A 20,232-nucleotide genomic window follows, 5' to 3' on the forward strand; every position below is an offset into this window, starting at 1 on the left:
TATTAATCTCCATCTCTTTTTAATAAAAAGCTCACTAGTTCACTTCACTGATTTAGTTTTTATTTAGTAACAGAAGTTGGAATAAACTCAGGTGATAAACTTGATAACTGAGTTTAGCCTTCCAATAGTAATGTTAAGAATTCTAAAATACACAAGAACCCTACACATAGAAAGGAATAATAATATACTATTCAAGAAATACCATGTGCAAAGACAGTATAAGTAGAACAAATGCCAAGGATAAAGATGCTACCTATATCCATGCTTTAATCTTCTTTAAGCAATGCCATGAACAGAGAACTCTGAAAACCTTAAGTTTTACCAAACATTAAAGAAAGGCTGAATAAGGCAGTACTTACGGCACAATGCAGTACTTTTAAACATTATAAACTCAATCTTGGTTACTTACCTTCTCTGACCTGTAGTAGAACAGTTCATATCATAAGACCACTTTCCCCCCAACAATCTCATTCCCACAAATGACAGAAGTTTCCATATAGAAGAAATCACAAGTTTCATACACACATTCACACACTCAAAGAACACACCAAAGGCTAGTTTTCTTTTCTTTCAGAGTTTATTGTGTACACATACACTTCACAGGTTTTTTTTTTTTTTTTAAGTCTGTACACTTCACAAGACAGTACAAACTAGCTACAATCTGCTAGCAACACATCAGGACATTAACACATCCCATGATTTTTGCCCTAAAACAGGCAATTGTGCTACTCCAACTCTCTGAGAGAGATTTTTCCAGCTCATGTCATGTGGCCCAGACACCTCCTCTTCTGTAACTTCCACTTCTGGAACTTCCACAAGCCCAAGCTCTATCTTTACTTCTATTTCATGTTCAGCTCAGTGCAGATACTCTGAGGCTTCACTTTTTCATCTTCATATCTGCTTCAATGGCACAGCGGCGCCCCCTGGTTCCCCCATCCTAGATGACAGGCAGACAAAGAAACGGAGCATGAGTGAGTTAGCTATGAGGTAAGAGAAAAGGTGCAACAAGAATGCTGGGGATTTGGTTTTTTGGGGGAAGAGGGGGGAGAATCAGCAGAAAAATCCAGGAAATGAGGGGCATTTATCTGTCTTCCCACAGAGTGGGCTAAAAAGCACCTGGTAGTAGTGTGTGAGAGGAAATGTAGGACAGAGTACCTTGCTTCTGCCCACCATAGAGGTCACTGGAGTTCACCTGGGGTCCCACAGAATGACTATGAGTCATCCCACCCAGGCCCCAAATCATGTGCAAAGGAACAGGAAGAGTAAAAGATGGGTGGGAGAGTCAGAAAGGGCAGTGGATAGTGAGATTCTTGGCTAACATACCTGTCCAGCTGTTGATCCCTATAAGAAAGGCCTTTCCTGCAGACTGACCCTGGCACTAGTTCCCTAGCACCTCCTGAGTTGTTTTCCATGAGATCAGGACAATCAGAAGGCTTCTTTCCATCTGCTGCTCTCTCCCTGCAGCCCAGCTCCTTCCTCTTGTGCAATACTTTGCTGTCTTCAATAGATAAAAGATTCTATTAACCAGCCTTGCAACAACCAGCCAATTGCTTGGGGATCCAGAGTCACTGTTGCAGGCCAGTAGGAAAGAACGGAGATTACAGTGTTCTGTCTGTGGTACGGACTAAGGCCTGTAGGTAAGGTGAGCTAGTGAACAGTTCTGCTGGGCCAGGCCATTTTTACATTTCTAACATGCAAGGACTCTAAAATTCTTAGAGCTCATGAACACAAGTTGCCTTTGAGGCAACAGTAAGTATAAAAATACCACCCCTGTATTTGTATAACACTTCCTTTTTTTTTCAAGCCATTTTATCCTCACACCATCCCTGTGAGGTACGCTGGACAGGCACCTCATTATATTACCTCCATCACACAGATGAGGAAAACAAAGCTCCAAGAGATAATCCAGAGTTTTAAGATCATGTGGTTTTCTAGGCTGATATCCTTCCATTACATCATGACTTAGAGCCTCATAATGAACAACAAAGAGTCAGAGTATTGTTCAAATCACAGAGGAAAAGAATAGAAGTCTTTAGGCTAGCTTTACTAAGCTTATCTCTAATTCCACCAGCCACTACTGTATGTAGTGGTCACTGTTACTGAGATCTTGATCTTAAATTTTACTGAATGTTTGTGTATCAGTCATCACTCTTGCAACTTAATATTAGGGGAAAAGGAAAAACCCATGTACTGAGTATCTGTAGGTATGAGGAACACTTTTTAAAAGCCAGCTAGCAGTTGCTGCTCTGAGCAATCTTCTGTTTGTAAGAAAAGAACTGTCAAAAGGTGCACTCAAGAAATGAGGAGCAGGTGCATCCTAGATCCTTACCAATAATCCCTCATTTCAGCTCAGTGAAGTCATAAATAGTCCCTACCCAGCCCACACACACACACATGCAGAAAGACAGGAGTGCAGAAGATAGAGTTTCTTATTCGATGACTTGAATAAACAGAAGTTTAAGACATTGCCACAGTCTGCATGTTCGATTTCCCTCTGCCACCCACCCCCAGCAAGAGCTGAGAATCTCTGTGGCAACACCACCCCTTGCAGCCATTCAATACTTACAAAGAGAGAGAGAAGGAAGGCAGGAGAGCCCATGGGGACACTGTCCTGTTAGAGGACAAACAAACACTGATCAGGTTCCACGGAAACTCTCAGCTGCAAGCACCCCAAACCTCAGGACAGAGACACAAGCACCACACACACAAAGACAAAAATTTTAAAACTCAAGAATAAGAGGAAAGAGATCCAAAAGCAATCTGGCCATTATGCCTCTGGAATAGGAACTGATGGTCCCCAAATGCTGCAAGCTAAGTCATTTCTCCCACCTTGTGAGCACTCTCCGAGAGGAGATAATAATTCATGCACTCAGCTCACAATTTCCCCCATGTGACTGGGTCTTCCAGTCACAGCAGGTTTCTTCAGTGTTTGGATGGGAGCAAACAACTACCATTTAAAAATCTTTATGTCTGTATACCATTGGAATGTAGAAGCCTGGAAGTACCAAGTAGTAACATAAGGTTCCTTGGATGCTTCAAACTTCTATCACTGGAACACTGGCACACAGGCTCTTCCTTGGTCTCCTCACCTTCTCTGAAGAATCCTGTTTGCGGGTAGAATCTCTCCCTCGAAGACTTTTAGCACTGATCCCAGACTCAGATGTCTGCATAATCAACTGTGTGGCCAGGAATTGCTGTAGGGAGAAGAAACAGAGTTGGCCCTAGAGACCTGATCCATCAAGGAAAAATGAAGACACCTTAGGCTTTGTAAATAGGAGTACAGTACTGTTCTGCAAACAGCATTCAAATACGTCTTGAATGATTAGGAGTTTTAGCACATTAGGTTTTAATTCTAGTTGTGCATGCTAAGGAATCGGAAAATGCCAAATAGCTCTAATTTTTTGTTGTTGTTATAATATAGCATCAAAATCTCTATGCTCTTACTCTATAGCACAGGGAATTATACTCAGTATCTTGTAATAGCCTATAATGGAAAAGAATCTGAAAAGAATATACATAAAAAATTGGGTTGGCCAAAAAGTTCATTTGGATTTTCTTCTGTAAAATGTTATCTGAAAAACCTGAACAAACTTTTTAGCCAACCCAATAGATATAAAACTGAATCACTTTGCTGCCCACTTGAGACCAACACAACACTGTAAATTAACTATATTTCAATTTTTAAAAAAACCCTAAAAAACAAATCTCTGTGCTCTAAGAATGAGAATGAGAGAGAATAAAACTAGATGAACCGAAGCAATTTAAGTAATCAGTAAGCAATTTAAGTAGTTTGGCAGACTCTGCAGAGATAGACAACATCCCTCCAAGTTCAATATCCCAAAGGGTGCCTGGTAATGTAACTACAGGATAGAAGTAGGTTCCCTGCAATGAAAAAGATCGTCTACCATGTACATAATTCACATCACTTAAAAGTATACATTCATAAAAAAATATATATATATATATACATTCATCATTTTACAAAAATTTTATTAAAAAACTTCAGGAAACAAGATATTTTCCCAAGAAAGGCAGAATATTCTCTCACAACTCTTTTACCAAACCAACATGAGAAAACCAACATGAATCCAGCAAGAACAAAATTGTATCTTCCTGTGTCCCTGATGGCTATTCCAAGCAAAAACCACAACACCCCTTCCTAACATCAATACAAATCCTTCTCTTGAGTATTTTAAAATTCTCAGGATCCTCAAAGTACCTGGATCTGCTCCAAGACATCTCGCTGCATTTCTACTGCCATGTGATAGACATCGTGGTCTGAGCTATTATACATCACAGCATTCTGGAACATCAGCATAATGTCACGCTGAAATTCAGCTGTGCTGCGGATCAGTCCATTTTCAATGTTTTTCTTAATAGTTGACAAATCCATAGGCCTAAAAAACAGAGCAGGGGGAAATGGGAGCATAGAGGGGAAAAGGACTCCACTGGATCTCCGAATATATTATTACCGTATGCATTTCCTTATACCTTTAGTCCCAGCTGCCAGGACTCAAACACCAAGCCCTAAAACAAGTACTTAACCCCAAAACCAAATTCAGCCTGTATAATAAGTACTGAGAAAGGTAATAAAGGGGGTTAATTCTTTTAGACTCAGTGATCCAGTCAGTGAAATAATTAGTTTAGCACTTGGTCATACTTACATCAAAAACACCTGCTTTAAACTTTCTGTCTAAAGCAAAAGTCCACTAAGACTGGACAACTTACAATTCAGGCCTAGTCAGCATGCTGAATGGATCATGGCTTACCTCTGTACAATGCTGTGGTAGCCAGGTGCTATGTCATCTGTAACAGGCTGCAGGAAGACATTGGCATACCTGTCCAAAAAGAATGTGGTGCAATTACTGACTTATCCTCCAAGAAGCACAGGTGAAGGAACTTGATCTAAGCGGCTGAAGGTTGTAAGAGCCAATGCCATCAGTCCTGTATAAGCGTACTCAGACTTTTTTCTAATTACCAACAATGAGGAGGAGCAGGAGAAAATGTTCCTACTACTTGGTAAAGCCCACTCACCTATGATTAGCTGCAGCTCTCCATACAAGCATGATGGCTTTCTTCCAGATTTTCTGTGCCTGAATAGCTTCCTGATCCTCACTACAGACAGAGCTGAAATAAAAGAAATATGAGAGTCCCACTTGGCATAAGTCCAAAAAAAAAAAAAGATTCCTGATTATTTTTGTCAGATGTTTGTTCCAGGCCAAGAAACAGAAGATGAAAAAGTAAGACTAAAGAAAAGATCCTCTCCTACTTCTCACCTTCACTGCCTTGACCTCAAAGAAAGAATCGCAGATACTCACAACTGTGAAGAAGCAGGGCTGCTGGGGATGGAGTCTGCCAGTGTGTGGGACTGCAGCGTAGCATTGTGTATGCTAAAGCCATCGTCACTCTCACTCACAGGGGGCTCATTATCCATTTCTGACAAATAGCCTTCTCCTTGATCTTCTTCCTTAGGCTCCTCTAGGCTGGCCGCTTCACTGACTCCATCTTCCTCCTCATCCTCACCTGGGGCATCCTTAGACATAGTGTGCTCCAGTCAACAAATGGAAAGGAGAGCAAAGCTATCCAGCAAAGCATCATTAAACATGATCTGTCTTTTGGGTTAGATCAGTTCTAGAAAATAACCTCACACTGTTTCCTGACTGAGCCCTCTATCACTTATACTACCATCTACTTACAGATACTGACTGATCAAGTAACTTAGAACCTGGACAAAGAATAAGACCCAGGATCTTTTTAAAAGGAAGAAAAAAAAAGCTACTTACTTAAGACTAAGCTAAGAGGCGTTCCTTCTTTCCCCTTGCTCTTGAGAGGAACTCTGACCCTGGGTACAAAGTTATCAAAAATAGTTTTTATTGTGTGTCTCATCTGATGGAGCAAGCTCACATCGCATTAAGTCTGTTTGTTACTACTGCTTTAGTAATTCTAATAAGAAAACTTTGGATGACTTTCTCTGAATAGTATAATTAATAATCTGATTTCTATATGCTCTCCCTGGCTCTGATATCCCTACTCACTCCAAATCTCTCTGGATGTATCAAAGCTTCTTTGTGCATTATATGCAAAGAAAGGTCTGTGTGATATTCACAAACTCTTTCAAATAGGAAGCACCTGTTGCCACAGTACTCCCACTATGCCTAACTGTCCACTGCAGCTTTTCCCCATGCAACTCCTTAACCAGTCTCATCTCAGAGAATAATGATGCGAGTTTACTGAAATTCATTAAAAAGGTAGTGCTATAGGGAAATCTAGTCACACAGCAAGAGGAATAAAGAAAAATCTGAAATACCTTTATCTGGCTTCCAAAAATAGTCCCTGATTCTTCTTTCAATGAGTCTGCAGAGGAGAGAAAGACTACCTGAAGATTTTTCCACCTTAGCCTTCCCCTTCCTATGGACAATAGTCCCCTGCAGCTCTCCTTTCCATGCTGACCTATTCTACCTCCTCTACTTGCCCACAACCCACAAAGCCCTCAGAAGCCAAAGCAAATGATTTAAAGTTAGTTATAGAGTACATATTTCCTGGCTTTATTATTTACCTGACATTTCAAACTTGTGCTGAGTCTCTGACTCTAAAGGATCTTCAATGGGATTTGAGCCATGTGATGGAGACAACATGCTTTCAGGGGATGCCTGAAGACCAAAAAGAACAAATACCTTAAGTCCTGGTAAATCACTACAGCTTATACATTATTCTTCAATGATAATGAGACTATACAAGAAATTCTAAGTCCTCCTACCCATGTAATATGATTCTAATGGTCACCTTAATAGAACAGGGTAAGTATATATAGCACTGATCATACCTATGGGCTTTGGACACATCAACATGTCAGAACTCAGGCATGCAACAGGAACACCAAAGGCCTAAAATGTCACTTCTTACCGAAGATATAACCCTCCACCCCCCGCCCCCATCCCCCAAGCCCCCGATCTTAAATACCTCTGTCTTCACTGTTGTAATTGGAGTTTCATCGCCTCTCCTACTGGAAGCATCTGCTTCAGTAATTTCTCCAGTTGCAGTACTTCTGGGTTCCTCATTTAAGTCCTGACTCCTGAGTTCTGGTGGCTCCATACTCATGGCTGGAACAACTCCAGATACTATTTCAGCCCCTGAAATGCCTTGCTCTGGTTCTGCAGGTTCCATTTTGATCTCAACACTGGGTTCCCTGATGTCCACCAGTTCATGGATTCCTTTGCTTTCTGTTTCTTCAAAGTCCAGCCTCTCCTGCTTGACTGTCATCTCTGGTGCAGGGAGAGGTACTGGCTTGTCCCGTTCCTGCTGGATAGGATGCTCCCAGGGGCCAGGCAGGGATTGGGGATCATCATTCTCTTCACAGAATGACAGTGCTGCTTCCACTGCTGCCACATCCAGCACTTCAGGATGATCATCTACCTGTCCCATAATACATACACTGTTGAAGTCACAAAAAGAAGCCCAAGCCCCTCAATTCATTAGCACCAAATGAGATGGCCTGAATCTGCAGCTTCTCTCTCCATCTTCTCCATGTAGCAGAAGCAAGCAATGGACAGGTACCTGTCTGGTGCAAACCAGTAACATAGGAAAGGCTGGGTAGATGACTAGTATGTCAGCATCAAAGGGCTCTGGGACTACAGAGATGGAGATGGGAAGAAACAGGAGAGTTGTTTGTTTATGTAATTCTTACTACAAGAAGCAAGGAGAGGCTAAGGAGAGAAGCCTATGTAGGACCCATGAGACATTCTTTGGGGCTTTGCTGAATAGTTACCTTGTCCTCAATGATGGCAATGATGTCCCCAACAGTCTCAAAGTCCAGCTCTTCACCTGTGTAAGACACAGCAATATCCATCTTCTCAGCCAGATCTAAATCTTCCTTCCCATCAATGCTAGGAGCCTTTGATCCTCCAGGGGCCTCTGCTACCCCTGACCGGAAACACTCTTCTTTGATAGAATTGATGATCATGGAGATTTCACTGCTATCCATGGAGACAGTCACAGTATGTGGATCCCCCACAGCCTCCATGGGAACACAGGTGTCAGGCTGACTCACTGAATAACAGGAAAAGAAAACCATCTCAGAAGCTTATTTGGTACCAACTGCCCACCTGGAGATCACACCAAAGCTGTGGACAGATGTCAAGCACCCATACACTTAAGCTCAGTAAAAGTTATCTTACATCAGTCTATGTTTTCTTCTCCTCAGTTTTATCTAGAAAGGTGAAAACACATTCTCAAGCCCATTCATATATGTACACTTAGCCCTTTTGCCCCAACACATAAATGCCCACCCATTTCTTCTCACATCCTTGTTTTTGTAAGAATAAAGACGGCACATGTCCACGGAGAACAGAAGCTGATGCTCTTGGTCACCTTTCTCTAACTGAAGCTCAAAATGAAATTTTGGATCTAGTTGCTGCTCAGGGCGTGGGTCAAGGACGCACCTGGAGCTACACTCTCAGGAGTGGAGACAGCCGGAGCAGAGGATGGTGCTGGCAGCGCAGGCATCATGACAATGGTAGCCTGGGACACAGACTCTACAGGGGGTGGCACAATTTTAACTGGAGGTTCACTGGCAACAGTAGTGAAGGAAGCAAGAGGTGTGGTGAACTGTGTAGGACCAGCTTCTAAAAGCCGGGAAAGAGTGGGAGCACCTAACAGACAAAGAGGTACACAAACGAGGTAAGAAGAAAGCACATGAGCAAGAAGCAAACAATAGCCACTTTAAGACTCAACCAAGAAAATTTTTAGTCTCAAAGGATGAAAGTAACTCCTGTATGAAATAAGCTCATTATCTATATCCTTATTTTTTCAAACCTTACTTAAGATCTTCTGCCCAGTTAGGAATGACTCAAAGCACTAGAATACACAACTCACATGAAAAATGAGTGGTAATTTTTTAAAAAAAGGTATGAATAAATCTGTCCCTTCTACTGAAGTTAAGCATGCTATAAACCACCCAAATTTAACACCACTCAAATACCAAAATCGAATGTTTGGCATTTTTTAAAACTCTTTTTTCTTTACATTTTCTACCTCATTTAATTCTCACTACATCCTTGTGAAGTATATATATTGCAATTAATAAAAGAGGAAACTGAGGCTCAAGAATTAAGTTACCTATCCAAGGTCACAAAACCAGTGTGTGGCAGGCCTGAGACTCTTTAAGTCTAGTGTTCTAGTTCCAAATCTTGTCTGCCTATGCTATAGTCTCAAGTATCCCTAGCACCCTTCTGTGATTTTTGCACCTTCACCATTAACTTCACTATTCCTCTCAATCAGTATCTATGCTGTGGTCATCCAGGACGATCAGTATTTTGAAGATGAAATGGATTTACAATTTTGAGCACCATGTGGTTTAACAGGTAAAGTAGCTCCAAGGTTGGGCTTTAAATCTAGGATTCACAGTTGCTTAATAACAAAGCCTAGAAACCAAGGGCAGTCAATGCCATGTTCAACATCTCTAAAATAAAGTCGACAACGGAAAAGTAGTGACTTACCTGAGGCAGCTGGGGAGGCTGCAACAGTGTTGGGTGTTTGCTGCATCTCCCCACCATGTATCATGGGAAGGACCCCGCCTACCTCCAGGAGGACACCTGTACTGTTCAGGTGGCCAGAAGCCACAGCCATTTCACTCTCATTGACCTACCAGGGAAGAATAGAGGTGAAGGCTACACTCAAGCTTTCCTTTATTACCACTTCCCAAAAAAGCTCCAGCAGTTGGCTAAACTTCATGAAACTAAAAGTTAATATCCAAAGAAAATGATTTCAGACCCAAGGGAAACTCTGATTTTCAAAACTTATTGACAAGAGTTCTCTGGAGAAGAGAACCAAAATAATTATGTTTCAGATACCTCAGGACCCAAGGATACTATCAACTATTTTGTTTTGTTTTGTTTTGAAATTAACATTTAACTAGGAGAGCTCTTCCTCTTTTGAACTTTTTTTCCATGTTATATTTTAGGTCCCAGGCACTCCCTTCCAAATTACTTAATTACCACAGCTCTCAAACACCCACAGAAGTCTCCATACCAGTCTGGGGCTAGTAGGCAGGAGGCTGCCCTTCTTCAAGAGCTCTGACAGCAGAGGGGAGGGGGGTGGAGTTGCTTTCTGTCCAAGCATCTTTTTCTGGGGTGAATCATCTGTTACTGGGGTCATGGGGGCTTCTAAGGGTGCAGAGCCTGGAGGAAGGGTGTCAGGAATTCCAGGAAACGAGGTGACTGGGGTACTCGGCAAAGTCCCAGGGGTTACCTAAGAGACAACAGAGAACCTTTATCTGACTTCTCAAACTCAGGAAGGTTCCCTACTAATCTGGATGGGTTAGTGTGTCTACCTATTACTTTATTAGTCCTGAGTGGAACTGCCCAGAAACCCTCTACCCGTCTTGCTCTCAACCACACCTTTCTTCCCCACAATTTTTTCTCTTCTACTCACTCAAACCCAAAGCGACTCAACCATTCCACCCAACTTGCCTTTTATAAACTCCTTACCCACTACTAATATTATATTTACATAGAATCACCCTATATTTCAGCAGGAATTTCGTAAGACCAGTACACTTACAAGTAATTCCTTAAGTTAGCCTTTTACTTATCTCTAAAAATGTCAAAAGCCTCAATGTTTTTAGGTCCATTCTTATCTTAGAGCACAGAACATGGTAAATTACGTCTTTAGCATTCAGACCAAGAGAGGAAATTGCCTCTAAGCCAAAAGTGGTTTCCTCATCACTCAGCTCTCTGCTGGCTTACTGCCCCTTTGCTGATCAATTCCTGTGGATGGAAATATACTCACCCCAGAGGTGGCCTCTTCCATAGTGGTTGCAGTCAAGTCGGCAAGTGGATAATCACCTCCTGGGGAGGCAGAATCTATAGGAGAGCGAACCATCACAGTAGGTAACCTCCGAGGGGGTGTTTTTACTGCTTGACGGGCTAGAACATACAAAAGAACAATCTCTGTCTTCAAGATTAAATAAATAAAGCTAGACTCTGCTATTATATAATAAAGGACAAATAGGGATGTTACATTACTAAGGCAGCATTAAGAATCTGGATTAGAAAGCTTTCTTTACAAGTTTTTAGCCTAATTTTTCTTATGAGCAATTCTCACCCTAAGCAAACTTGTGTACCCTAAAGGTCCTTGGAGTAGGAAAGTAGTTTAAACATCCCTCAATATCCTCTTCAACAACTTAAGATTCTGCTTTCAACAAGAGGGAAAGACCTCAATGGCTCAAAGCATGTATTCCTAGAATTACAAATGCTTAAGTTCCTCCCCTTATCCAATGACTAAGTTATTCTCAATCTTTTTACAGGCTTTGACTTCTAAAACCTTGTTTATGTTCAATATGTTATTATCAGGCTTTTGTGTCTTAAAAGAACACAAGGTCTAGTGAGATCTCAGCAGAGCTCACTTTCTAAGAGTTTCTTCCTGGACATAAAGAGACGTTTTTATTCTGGTGAAAGAGAAGATGACAGAGAAAAGCGTGCAATTGGAATTAGTAGATTCTGTGTTAACAGTCTTCAACTGTCATCGTCATGCAGCAGTGTATAGTCAAATTGTTAAACAGAGTCACTAGGTTCACCTTACCCTGATAAGCCGCATCCGTAGCCTTCCTCTTTACTTCAGCTTCCTCTTCCTCCAATTTCTTTTTCCTAAAGAGGAAAATAAGGGTTAGATCCTAGCCGGCTGTAGCTCCTTCACAGTGCCCTCACAAGGAAATTTTTTTGCCAGGCTAGCACTTTCTAGAGGAAAAATCTAAAAAATAAATCTTTATCAGCAAAATAGGGAGTTTTCAGTATACTGCCTAACTACCAGTTCTTTACCCAGGCAAACTAGAGCCACTTTTAAGTTAGAACTAAGTTATGTTTTCACACTGAAATATTCTATCACATTACCTTCTAGGACTCACTACCCCCTCCCAGCCACCAGGCCACTCTGCAGCTTTCCCTTTCCAGAATCTCTCAAGTCTAAAGGGATGGCAGATGTAGGAAATAAGCCAGATTACTTAAGAAGTAAAGAGGGTAAAAAGAGAAAAAGGAGTACAGATGGAAGAACAGTATAATATAACCCACATCGCAATGTCATTGCAAAGCTCATCCAGTCTGCTGTCCATGTGCCCAGCTTGAATTAGTTCTGCATCTCTTTTCAGCCGTCTGTAGGATGAGAGGTAGGTAGACTGGGTTTTTTAATCTATTTAAAAAATTCTGACTAGTATAAGCCAGCCCAATTTGTCTCTCCCAACCATTTTGCATTCTCTGATAGGTACCTATATTTTTCCTGGGTTTCCTTTATCACTTTCTTTAGTTCCTCAACTCGCTCAGCAGTCAGTTTCCGAACAATGACATCTTCAACAGTTTCTACCACTTCTCCCTTTTCACCCCGTTTCCGTCTATGCAAAAATTTAAAAAACAAAAACAAAAAAAAGACCAGACACACACTTGAATAAAAGAACATTTTTTCCTACTCCCACTTGCTTTCTTTGAGCCTTCTCCACCATCTAACCAGAGATAATTTCTAACTTTTATCACACCATGATATAAACAGATAAAAAAACCAGACTTCCACAGTAAATATTCTCTACTAAAGAGATCTGGCTCAAGTGCCTGGCTTTGTACTCACTTTGGGGTCTCAGTGGTCTCTAGGAGCTCTGAGTACTGGGAAGCACAATGCTATGGAAAAAAGTGAAAATATGATGAGCAAGTCTGAAAAGGAATGACCTTTCAAAGTTCAACATATTAGACTAAGGTTTACACAGGGGAGCTATATTTAAGGTAGGAGTAGCTTCTAGGAGGACAAATTACTTTGCAATCAAATTAGTTCAAAATAATCAATACCATAACACAGAAAAGGAAGTCTTCTGGCCTGGAGTTTGTCTATTTGAGGAAAGACAAGCTAAGAGCCAATATTTATATTTAGTATCTACTGAGTAGTTACCGTATGCAAGGCACTGTGCTAAATGCTTTCTAGGTATTACCTCAACTAAATATTTTCAACAATCCTGAATCAACTTTTATCCCTAGTTTACAAATCAGAAAACTGAGGCTCATGGTTCAAAGTTTTCAAGTAGAGTCATATTAAGCCCAGATCCATTTAATGTACAAGACTAGCCTTTTAACTGTTATGCTACACTGACAAGAATAGTTTGTAATAGTGTGGGCATACATGGATGGATTGGCAAATATTGAGAAAAAGGAAAAGTATTTTCAAACTATTCTTCATGGTACAAAAGCCTTGTGATTAAAAGGGCAGGACCTGGTCACACTGGTCAGAATGGCCATCATTAAAAAGTCTACAAATAATAAATGTTGGAGAGGGTGTGGAAAAAAAAGAGAACCCTCTAACACTGTTGGTGGGAATGTAAATTGGTGCAGCCACTGTAGAAAACAGCACAGAGATTCCTCAAAAAACAAAAAATAAAACTACCATATGATCCAACAATCCCACTCTGGAGCATATACCCAGACAAAACTATAATTTGAAAAGATACATGCAATCCTAAGTTCATAGCAGCACTATTTACAATAACCAAGCTAAGACATGGAAACAACCTAAATATCCATCGACAAGTGAATGGATAAAGATGATATTCACAGACATAGAGAACAGACTTGTGGTTACCAAGGGGAAGGGGGTGTGGGGGAGGAAAGGATGGGGAGTTTGGGATTAGCAGATGCAAACTATTATATACAGGATGGATAAACAACAAGGTGCTTTTGTATAGCACAGGGAACAATATTCAATATCCTGTGATAAACCATAATGGAAAAGAATATGAAAAAGAATATATGTATGTATAAATGAATCACTTTGCTGGTCAGAAATTAACACAATATTGTAAGTCAACTATACTTCAATAAAATTTAAAAAAGAAATAAACATAAGAACAAATAAATAAGCAAGATACTTAAAGACCAAAAAAAAAAAAAAAGGCAGGACCTGGAAGGGAACCCACTTCACATCTCAAAAAGTGCTCTAAAAGAACACTTACTTGGGAACTTACTTTTTGAGAGAACCAGTCTGGAGGGCGGCCAGGTTCTGCAAAGGGCTTGATTGCTCTGCTAACTGATACCCTACAAAATTAGAAAAACCTTATCACATACCAAATTGAAAAAAAAAGAGAGAAGGTATACTGAGAGTTCAAGGTTTAGAGTACAAACTTTGGAGTAAAAAATTGTCACTGGGGGGCTTCCCTGGTGGCGCAGTGGTTGAGAATCTGCCTGCCGATGCAGGGGACACGGGTTCGAGCCCTGGTCTGGGAGGATCCCACATGTCGCGGAGTGACTAGGCCCGTGAGCCACGGTTGCTGAGCCTGCGCGTCTGGAGCCTGTGCTCCGCGGCAAGAGAGGCCGCGAGAATGAGAGGCCCGCGCACCGCGATGAAGAGGGGCCCCCGCTTGTCGCAACTGGAGGGAGCCCTTGCACAGAAACGGAGACCCAACACAGCCATAAATAAATAAATAAATAAATAAAAATTTAAAAAAAAAAATTGTCACTGGGAAATATTCTGGAATATGTGACTATGGAAAATGACACAGCTACTGAAAAGTCATTTTAGAGGGAAAGCGTCATTGCTAAACAGTTTTCCTACATGATGTATTTCCTGAGTGAAGTGAAGCTACTAGGACCTAGTAAAGTATCATTTGTTCATTTGGGAAAATATTTTTATGTTGATCTTGGTTCTTTCAGAAAACATCTGTCATTTGGGAAGCAATCTGTAAAATATTCCAGCCCCCCAAAAGTTATCTTCTGATCTATTAATACAGCTCTTAGGAATATAAGAAAATAACAAAAGAAGCAAGCACCAGGAAGCACGCACCATGTAGACTTGACCAGACTGACGAACAGTTAGGTTTTTCCTAAATGCCTGCAAGAGGATGTTTAACTTATGGCACTTCACCTCTAGAAAATATTAAACAACCCATAAAAATAACTATGAAATATAATATATATGGTGATACGGAATGTATTTATAACATAATATTAACTGAAAAAAGGTGACACAATTTTCTGCTATGATGCACTCATATGACTTTTTAAAAACTTACAGGTATAAAGACAAAGGAAGAAACAGGCAAAAATGAAAATAGACTGAAATGGCTTGATGCAAGAGTGTGAAGGGGCTTCAACTGTGTCTATTTCTTTAAAAAGATCTGAAGGAAACATGACAAAATGTTAAGATTTCTTAAATCCAGGTACCAGATACATGGGCACTCTGTATTATTCTCCCTACTTTTCTATGTGGCTGAAGTATTTCACAACTTTAAAAACAAAGTTTTGAATTTTGTGTTGGGATAATGGTTTCAGAGTTCTTTTCTTTTATAAAAAATTTACTTTAACATTGTTATGTGGATAGCTATCAGTAAAAACTAAAGTTTGATCCATAATTTACACCTTTTTTTATACCAAGAAAAGCCCCCAAATCAATCAAAGATTTATATATTTTAAAAAATGTAACCATAAAAGTACTAGAAGAAATCAAAGGAGAATTATTTTATAACCTCAGACTAGGCAAGAACTTTCTAATTATGTCACAAAATCCGAGAAAATTATTAATAAACTACATTTTAAAACTCTTCATGTAAAAATATTACATTAAGCAAAGCCAAATAGCAAAGTGGTTTAAAAAAATGCTCCTCAAAATAGACAAATGGCTAACCTCCCTAATATATAAGGAGCCACCCCCACCCCCCCACCCCCAGTCAAAGAGAAAGACTAATAGTCAAATAGAAAAACAGGAAAAAGCAGTTTACAGAAAAGGAAATACAAGTGGCTCTTCAACACAAGAAGATATTTAACTTCACTCATCATAGGATAGACGCAAATGAAAGATATGAGAACTATTTCAAAGTTTGATCTTATACTGTCAAAGATCAAAAATACATAACACCACATTCTACGAACCAGGTCATAGAAAAACAGGTACTATGACATATTGCCAATGGGAGTATAAATTGAAACAAATCTCTGAGTAGGGCAATTTGAAATACTTACCAAATTTTATAAACATATATATTCTTTGACTCAATAATTCTACTTTCAGTTTATCTTAGATACAATTCATACATAACCATGCAAGGTTATATTTATATTAGCAAATGTCCATCAACAGAGTTCTAGTTAAATAAATTATGGTACTGCATAAAACAATATCATGCAGCTGTTAAAAAAAATGAGCTAGATCTTCATATAAAGATATACAAGGATCTATAAGATACAGTACTAAGTTAAAGAAAAAAAAAGCAGCAGTGACAAGGTAAAGAACACTGTGCATAGTAAATAACCAGTTGTGTTTAAAAAAGAGGGGGGAAAAGAAAATATTTATTTGTTCATGTATACAAATTTAATGGCAGAGAAACACACAAGAAACTACTAACCCTGGGAGATACGATACAGTGATGGGAGGAAAACACTGTGTACCATTTTTTTTTTTAATTTTTATTTACTTCTTCATTTATTTTTGGCTGCTTTGGGTCTTCATTGCTGCACGCGGGCTTTCTCTAGCTGCAGCGAGTGGGGGCTACTCTTCGTTGCACTGCGCAGGCTTCTCACTGCGGTGGCTTCTCTTGTTGCGGAGCACAGGCTCTAGGTGCACGGTCTTCGGTAGTTGTGGCACACGGTCTCAGTAGTTGTGGCTCGCGGGCTCTAGAGCGCAGGCTCAGTAGTTGTGGTGCACAGGCTTAGTTGCTCCGCGCCATGTGGGATCTTCCTGGACCAGGGCTCGAACCCGTGTCCCCTGCATTGGCAGGCGGATTCTTAACCACTGAGCCACCAGGGAAGTCTCAACCATTTTGAATTTTGAACCTTATGACTTAAGTACCTCCTCAAAATATAAATACAATTTAAAATTTTAAAGTTTTACTTAAGTGTTCTTCTACTATTTTTTTAATAAAAAATGTAAGAAAATATACAGATTAGATTCTATTTCAATTCAGTTTACTTGGTATTTTGTTTAAAAATTAGTTCAGTTTATATTTGAGTTATATTTAAGTTCAATCTGAGATTTACCAAATTAGTGTGCTTCGTTTTGTCACAGGATTTACCAGCTCGAGAACAGCTGCTACCTGGAAGATCCTGGTTTCATCTTTGAAAACTTCTTTGAAAAATACATAAAATTGTATAAGTGCTAAGTGTGACCAGCAATGCTGCTTTGGTAAACTCATCTGAATGGTTAAAGTAGTAGAGATATACCATACAAATGCAAATTTGTATATTAAGTAATCTGAACACTTAAGACAATTAAAAGGTGTCCTTAGATCCTGAGGGAAAAAAGAGGGGGTTAAAAAAAAGGACTAATGTTAAAAATGAAAGCTTATGTCCTGGTAGCAAAAAAGACTGGAAACCACACAGAGTCCTATTTTCTGGTACTTAAAAGAAATACTGAGTGCTAAGACAATTCAATAGGGAAAGAATAATCTTTTCAACAAGTACTGAGTCCTGGGACAGTTGCATACCTACATGCAAAAGAGACTCCTGCTTTACAACCTACACAAAAATTAACTCAAAATGGATCAAAGACCTAAATGTGGAGAGTCGAAAGCTGTTAGAAGAAAATATAGACGTAAACAGTTTCTTAGCTATGACACCAAAAGCACAAGCAACAGAAGAAAAAATAAACTCGTATCAAAACTAAAAACTTTTGTGCTGTAGACAATACCAACAGATATCAACAATACCAAAGAAAGGCAACACACAAAACAGGAGAAATATCTTCAAATCATCTATCTAACAAGGGATTTGTGTCCAGAATATATAAAGAATTCTTAAAACTCAATAATAAAATGAAAAATAATCCAAGGGATCTGAGCAGACATTTTTACAAAAAAGACATACAAATGGCCAATAAGAACATGAAAACATGCTCAACAACACTACTGGTCATCAGGGAAATGCAAATCAAAACCACAATGAGATACCATTTCATACCCACTAGTACAGCTATAACAAAAAAAGACAACAATAAATGTTGTCAAGCATGCAGAAAAATTGGGGCCCTCATTTATTGCTGGTGGGAATGTAAAACAGTGGGGCCACTTTCTAGTTTGGCAGTTCCTCAAAAAGTTAAATAGAGAATTACAATATGATCTAGCGATTCCACTCTTTCAAGACAACTGGAAACATGTCTGCACAAAATCTTGTACACAAATGTTCATAGCAGCATTAATTATAATAGTCAGAAAAATGGAAACAACCCAAATGTTCATCAACTGACAAATGGTAAACAAAATGTGGCATACCCACACAAGGGACTATTATTTAATCAAAACAAGGAATAAAGGGGACTTCTCTGGTGGTCCAGTGGCTAAGAATCTGCCTTCCAATGCAGGGGACAAGGGTTTGATCCCTGGTCAGGGAACTAAGATCCCATGTGCTGTGGGACAACTAAGCCCGCGCGCCACAACGAAAGATCCCGCATGCTGCAACTAAGACCTAATGCAGCCAAATAATATTAAAAAAAAAACAAAAACAAGGAATAAAGTACTGATACATACTCCAACATGAATGAACCTTGAAAGGACTATGCTAAGTGAAAGAAGCCAGTCACAGACAACCACAAACTATATGATTCCATCTACATGAAATGTCCAAAATAAGTTATCTATAGGGAGACAAAGTAGATGAGTGGTTGGTGGGGAAGGGGTAGGGGAGATGTTAGAGAGGTAAAGAAGAGATTGTAGAATAACTGCTAAGGGATAAGAGGCTTCTTTCAGGGGTATTTAAAATGTTCTAAAATTAGACTCTAGTGATGGTCTTACAATTCCAAATATACTAAATTCTGTGAATATACTGGGTTAATTTTATGGTATGTGAACTATATCTCAATAAAGCTGTTAAAAAACAAATGCTGCTTAAAGGTTAACTATTGGAATCCACCGGTATAAAAAAAAAATACCCGACAGTTTCTAATACCCAAGAAAGCAGACATCCTAGATACCTTACCAATTTTGATCTCCACTCCTCATAACGGAAGACGCTAAACACAGCTTCTCTCGGATGGACCATGGCTCTGTGGGGCCAGTACTCAGCAGCTTATGTTCTGAAAGGAGAGAAGACTTGGAGACAACCACTGAGACACTAATTCTAAGCCCCAAAGGGAGGACTAAAAGCCTAACACAAAACATCCCAACCTGTAAGGACAAAGTGAGACACTATCACCGAATCTTGATTTTCACCTCTCTAGTAAACACCACCACTAGGGTGATGCCTATTCATTGCATGAGAACTGCACTGAGTATATGGCAAAACATTTTTTCTTCAAATGCCATGGTTACTCTATGTTGTTTTTTTGTTTTTTTAAAAGAGTCATTAATTTAGAGCAGTTCTCCCCAAAGACCCAGTTTTAAGAATGCTTTATTCCAGGTACTTCCCTGGCGGTCCAGTGGTTAAGACTCCGCACTTCCACTGCAGGAGACACGGGCTGGCTCCCTGATAGGGGCAACCAAGACCCTGCGTGCCCCGCGGCGTAGCCAAACAAGAATGCTTTATTCCAATTTGGACGCAAGGGCTATTTCCCAGGATTCCAAGGGCTAACGCCCCCCCCCGCCCCCGCACTGCCCCACCTCCTTCTTAGCATAAACTTGTTTACTTCTCTCAGGAACACCTACTCCCCTTTAGCTGTTGGGTCTAAAAGACCTTTTCAATCCGTGAAACAGGGGGAAATGGCTGAGATGCACGAAATGCAATTTTCCCCCAGTGGCAGAAAAAGCTCACAGTTAAGATACCCCATTTCTCTTTGAGTACGGGCCTCACAAACGTTCGTCAGAAAACGACTCTTTGAGACGCCGGCCATTCCATATAGCTGTTGTGTGGACAACATGTCTGTCCACACGCCCGAGCCTCTGAGGCACCTTTTTTCCTCTCACTCCGCGGAGCTCCCAAACATACAAGGACTCCCTGAGGTGCTTCTCTCAAAACTCCGCGGCCTTACTGAAACACAAGACTCTACGCTTCTAGGCCCCCAACCGTTGGCCTTCACAACGCCGGTCGAGCGCAGGTCTCTGACGGCCCTGGGCCCTCAGGCAAATCATTGCTCCTACTCTCTAAGAGTGTGACAGAAATCTGTTGCCTGGCCTTGGCTCTACAAACACCTTCCACACAAGAGCAGCACAATTACTTACTGCCCGTTCCTGTCGCCATCTTGGCCCCGAAGTCTCCAACCCCCGAAGGAAGACCGTCTGGTAGGGCTAAAGCCCGCGGGATTCTGGGAAATCGAGTTCCGGTGTTTGTTCGCGGTGCGTCATGGGAA

The 20,232-nt window shown here is 40.3% G+C and overlaps 1 protein-coding gene across 9 annotated transcripts; it reads right to left on the reverse strand.

The window, feature by feature from the left end:
- Positions 1-8: 8 nt before the first annotated feature.
- On the reverse strand, positions 9-20,229 carry BRD8 (bromodomain containing 8). 9 transcript variants are annotated; one of them, XM_082379646.1, is made up of 22 exons: positions 20,105-20,228; positions 18,927-19,023; positions 13,991-14,060; positions 12,610-12,659; positions 12,257-12,379; positions 12,063-12,143; positions 11,578-11,642; positions 10,786-10,922; positions 10,027-10,245; positions 9,495-9,639; positions 8,439-8,648; positions 7,766-8,046; positions 6,961-7,413; positions 6,557-6,650; positions 6,308-6,354; positions 5,319-5,533; positions 5,035-5,127; positions 4,770-4,838; positions 4,220-4,397; positions 3,090-3,194; positions 2,567-2,611; positions 9-937 (listed from the first exon to the last, which is right to left on the reverse strand). In XM_082379646.1, the coding sequence occupies exons 1-22, from the start codon at positions 20,121-20,123 to the stop codon at positions 878-880; spliced, it is 2,856 nt and encodes a 951-aa protein (XP_082235772.1). In that variant the 5' UTR covers positions 20,124-20,228; the 3' UTR covers positions 9-877. The 9 variants fall into 9 exon arrangements, 8 of the variants coding, with proteins under 8 accessions (XP_082235772.1, XP_082235771.1, XP_082235775.1 ...); XM_082379645.1 differs by having other exon boundaries at positions 13,979-14,060; XR_014241262.1 differs by lacking the exon at positions 2,567-2,611 and having other exon boundaries at positions 2,979-3,194; positions 13,979-14,060.
- Positions 20,230-20,232: the final 3 nt, after the last annotated feature.

This window comes from Balaenoptera borealis (assembly GCF_965194805.1).
Source record: "Balaenoptera borealis genome assembly, chromosome: 2".
NCBI classification, from domain to species: Eukaryota; Metazoa; Chordata; class Mammalia; order Artiodactyla; family Balaenopteridae; genus Balaenoptera; species Balaenoptera borealis.

What these genes read in the sequence shown, in the direction of transcription:
- BRD8 (XM_082379645.1), bottom strand. An exon ending in TGCCTACTAGCCCCAGACTG is followed by an intron (nt 9,640 to 10,026) that starts GTATGGAGACTT and finishes CTTCCCTGGTAG; the next exon opens with GTCAATGAGAGTGAAATGGC. An exon ending in AGAGCTGCAGCTAATCATAG is followed by an intron (nt 4,839 to 5,034) that starts GTGAGTGGGCTT and finishes CTTTTTGGACAG; the next exon opens with GTATGCCAATGTCTTCCTGC.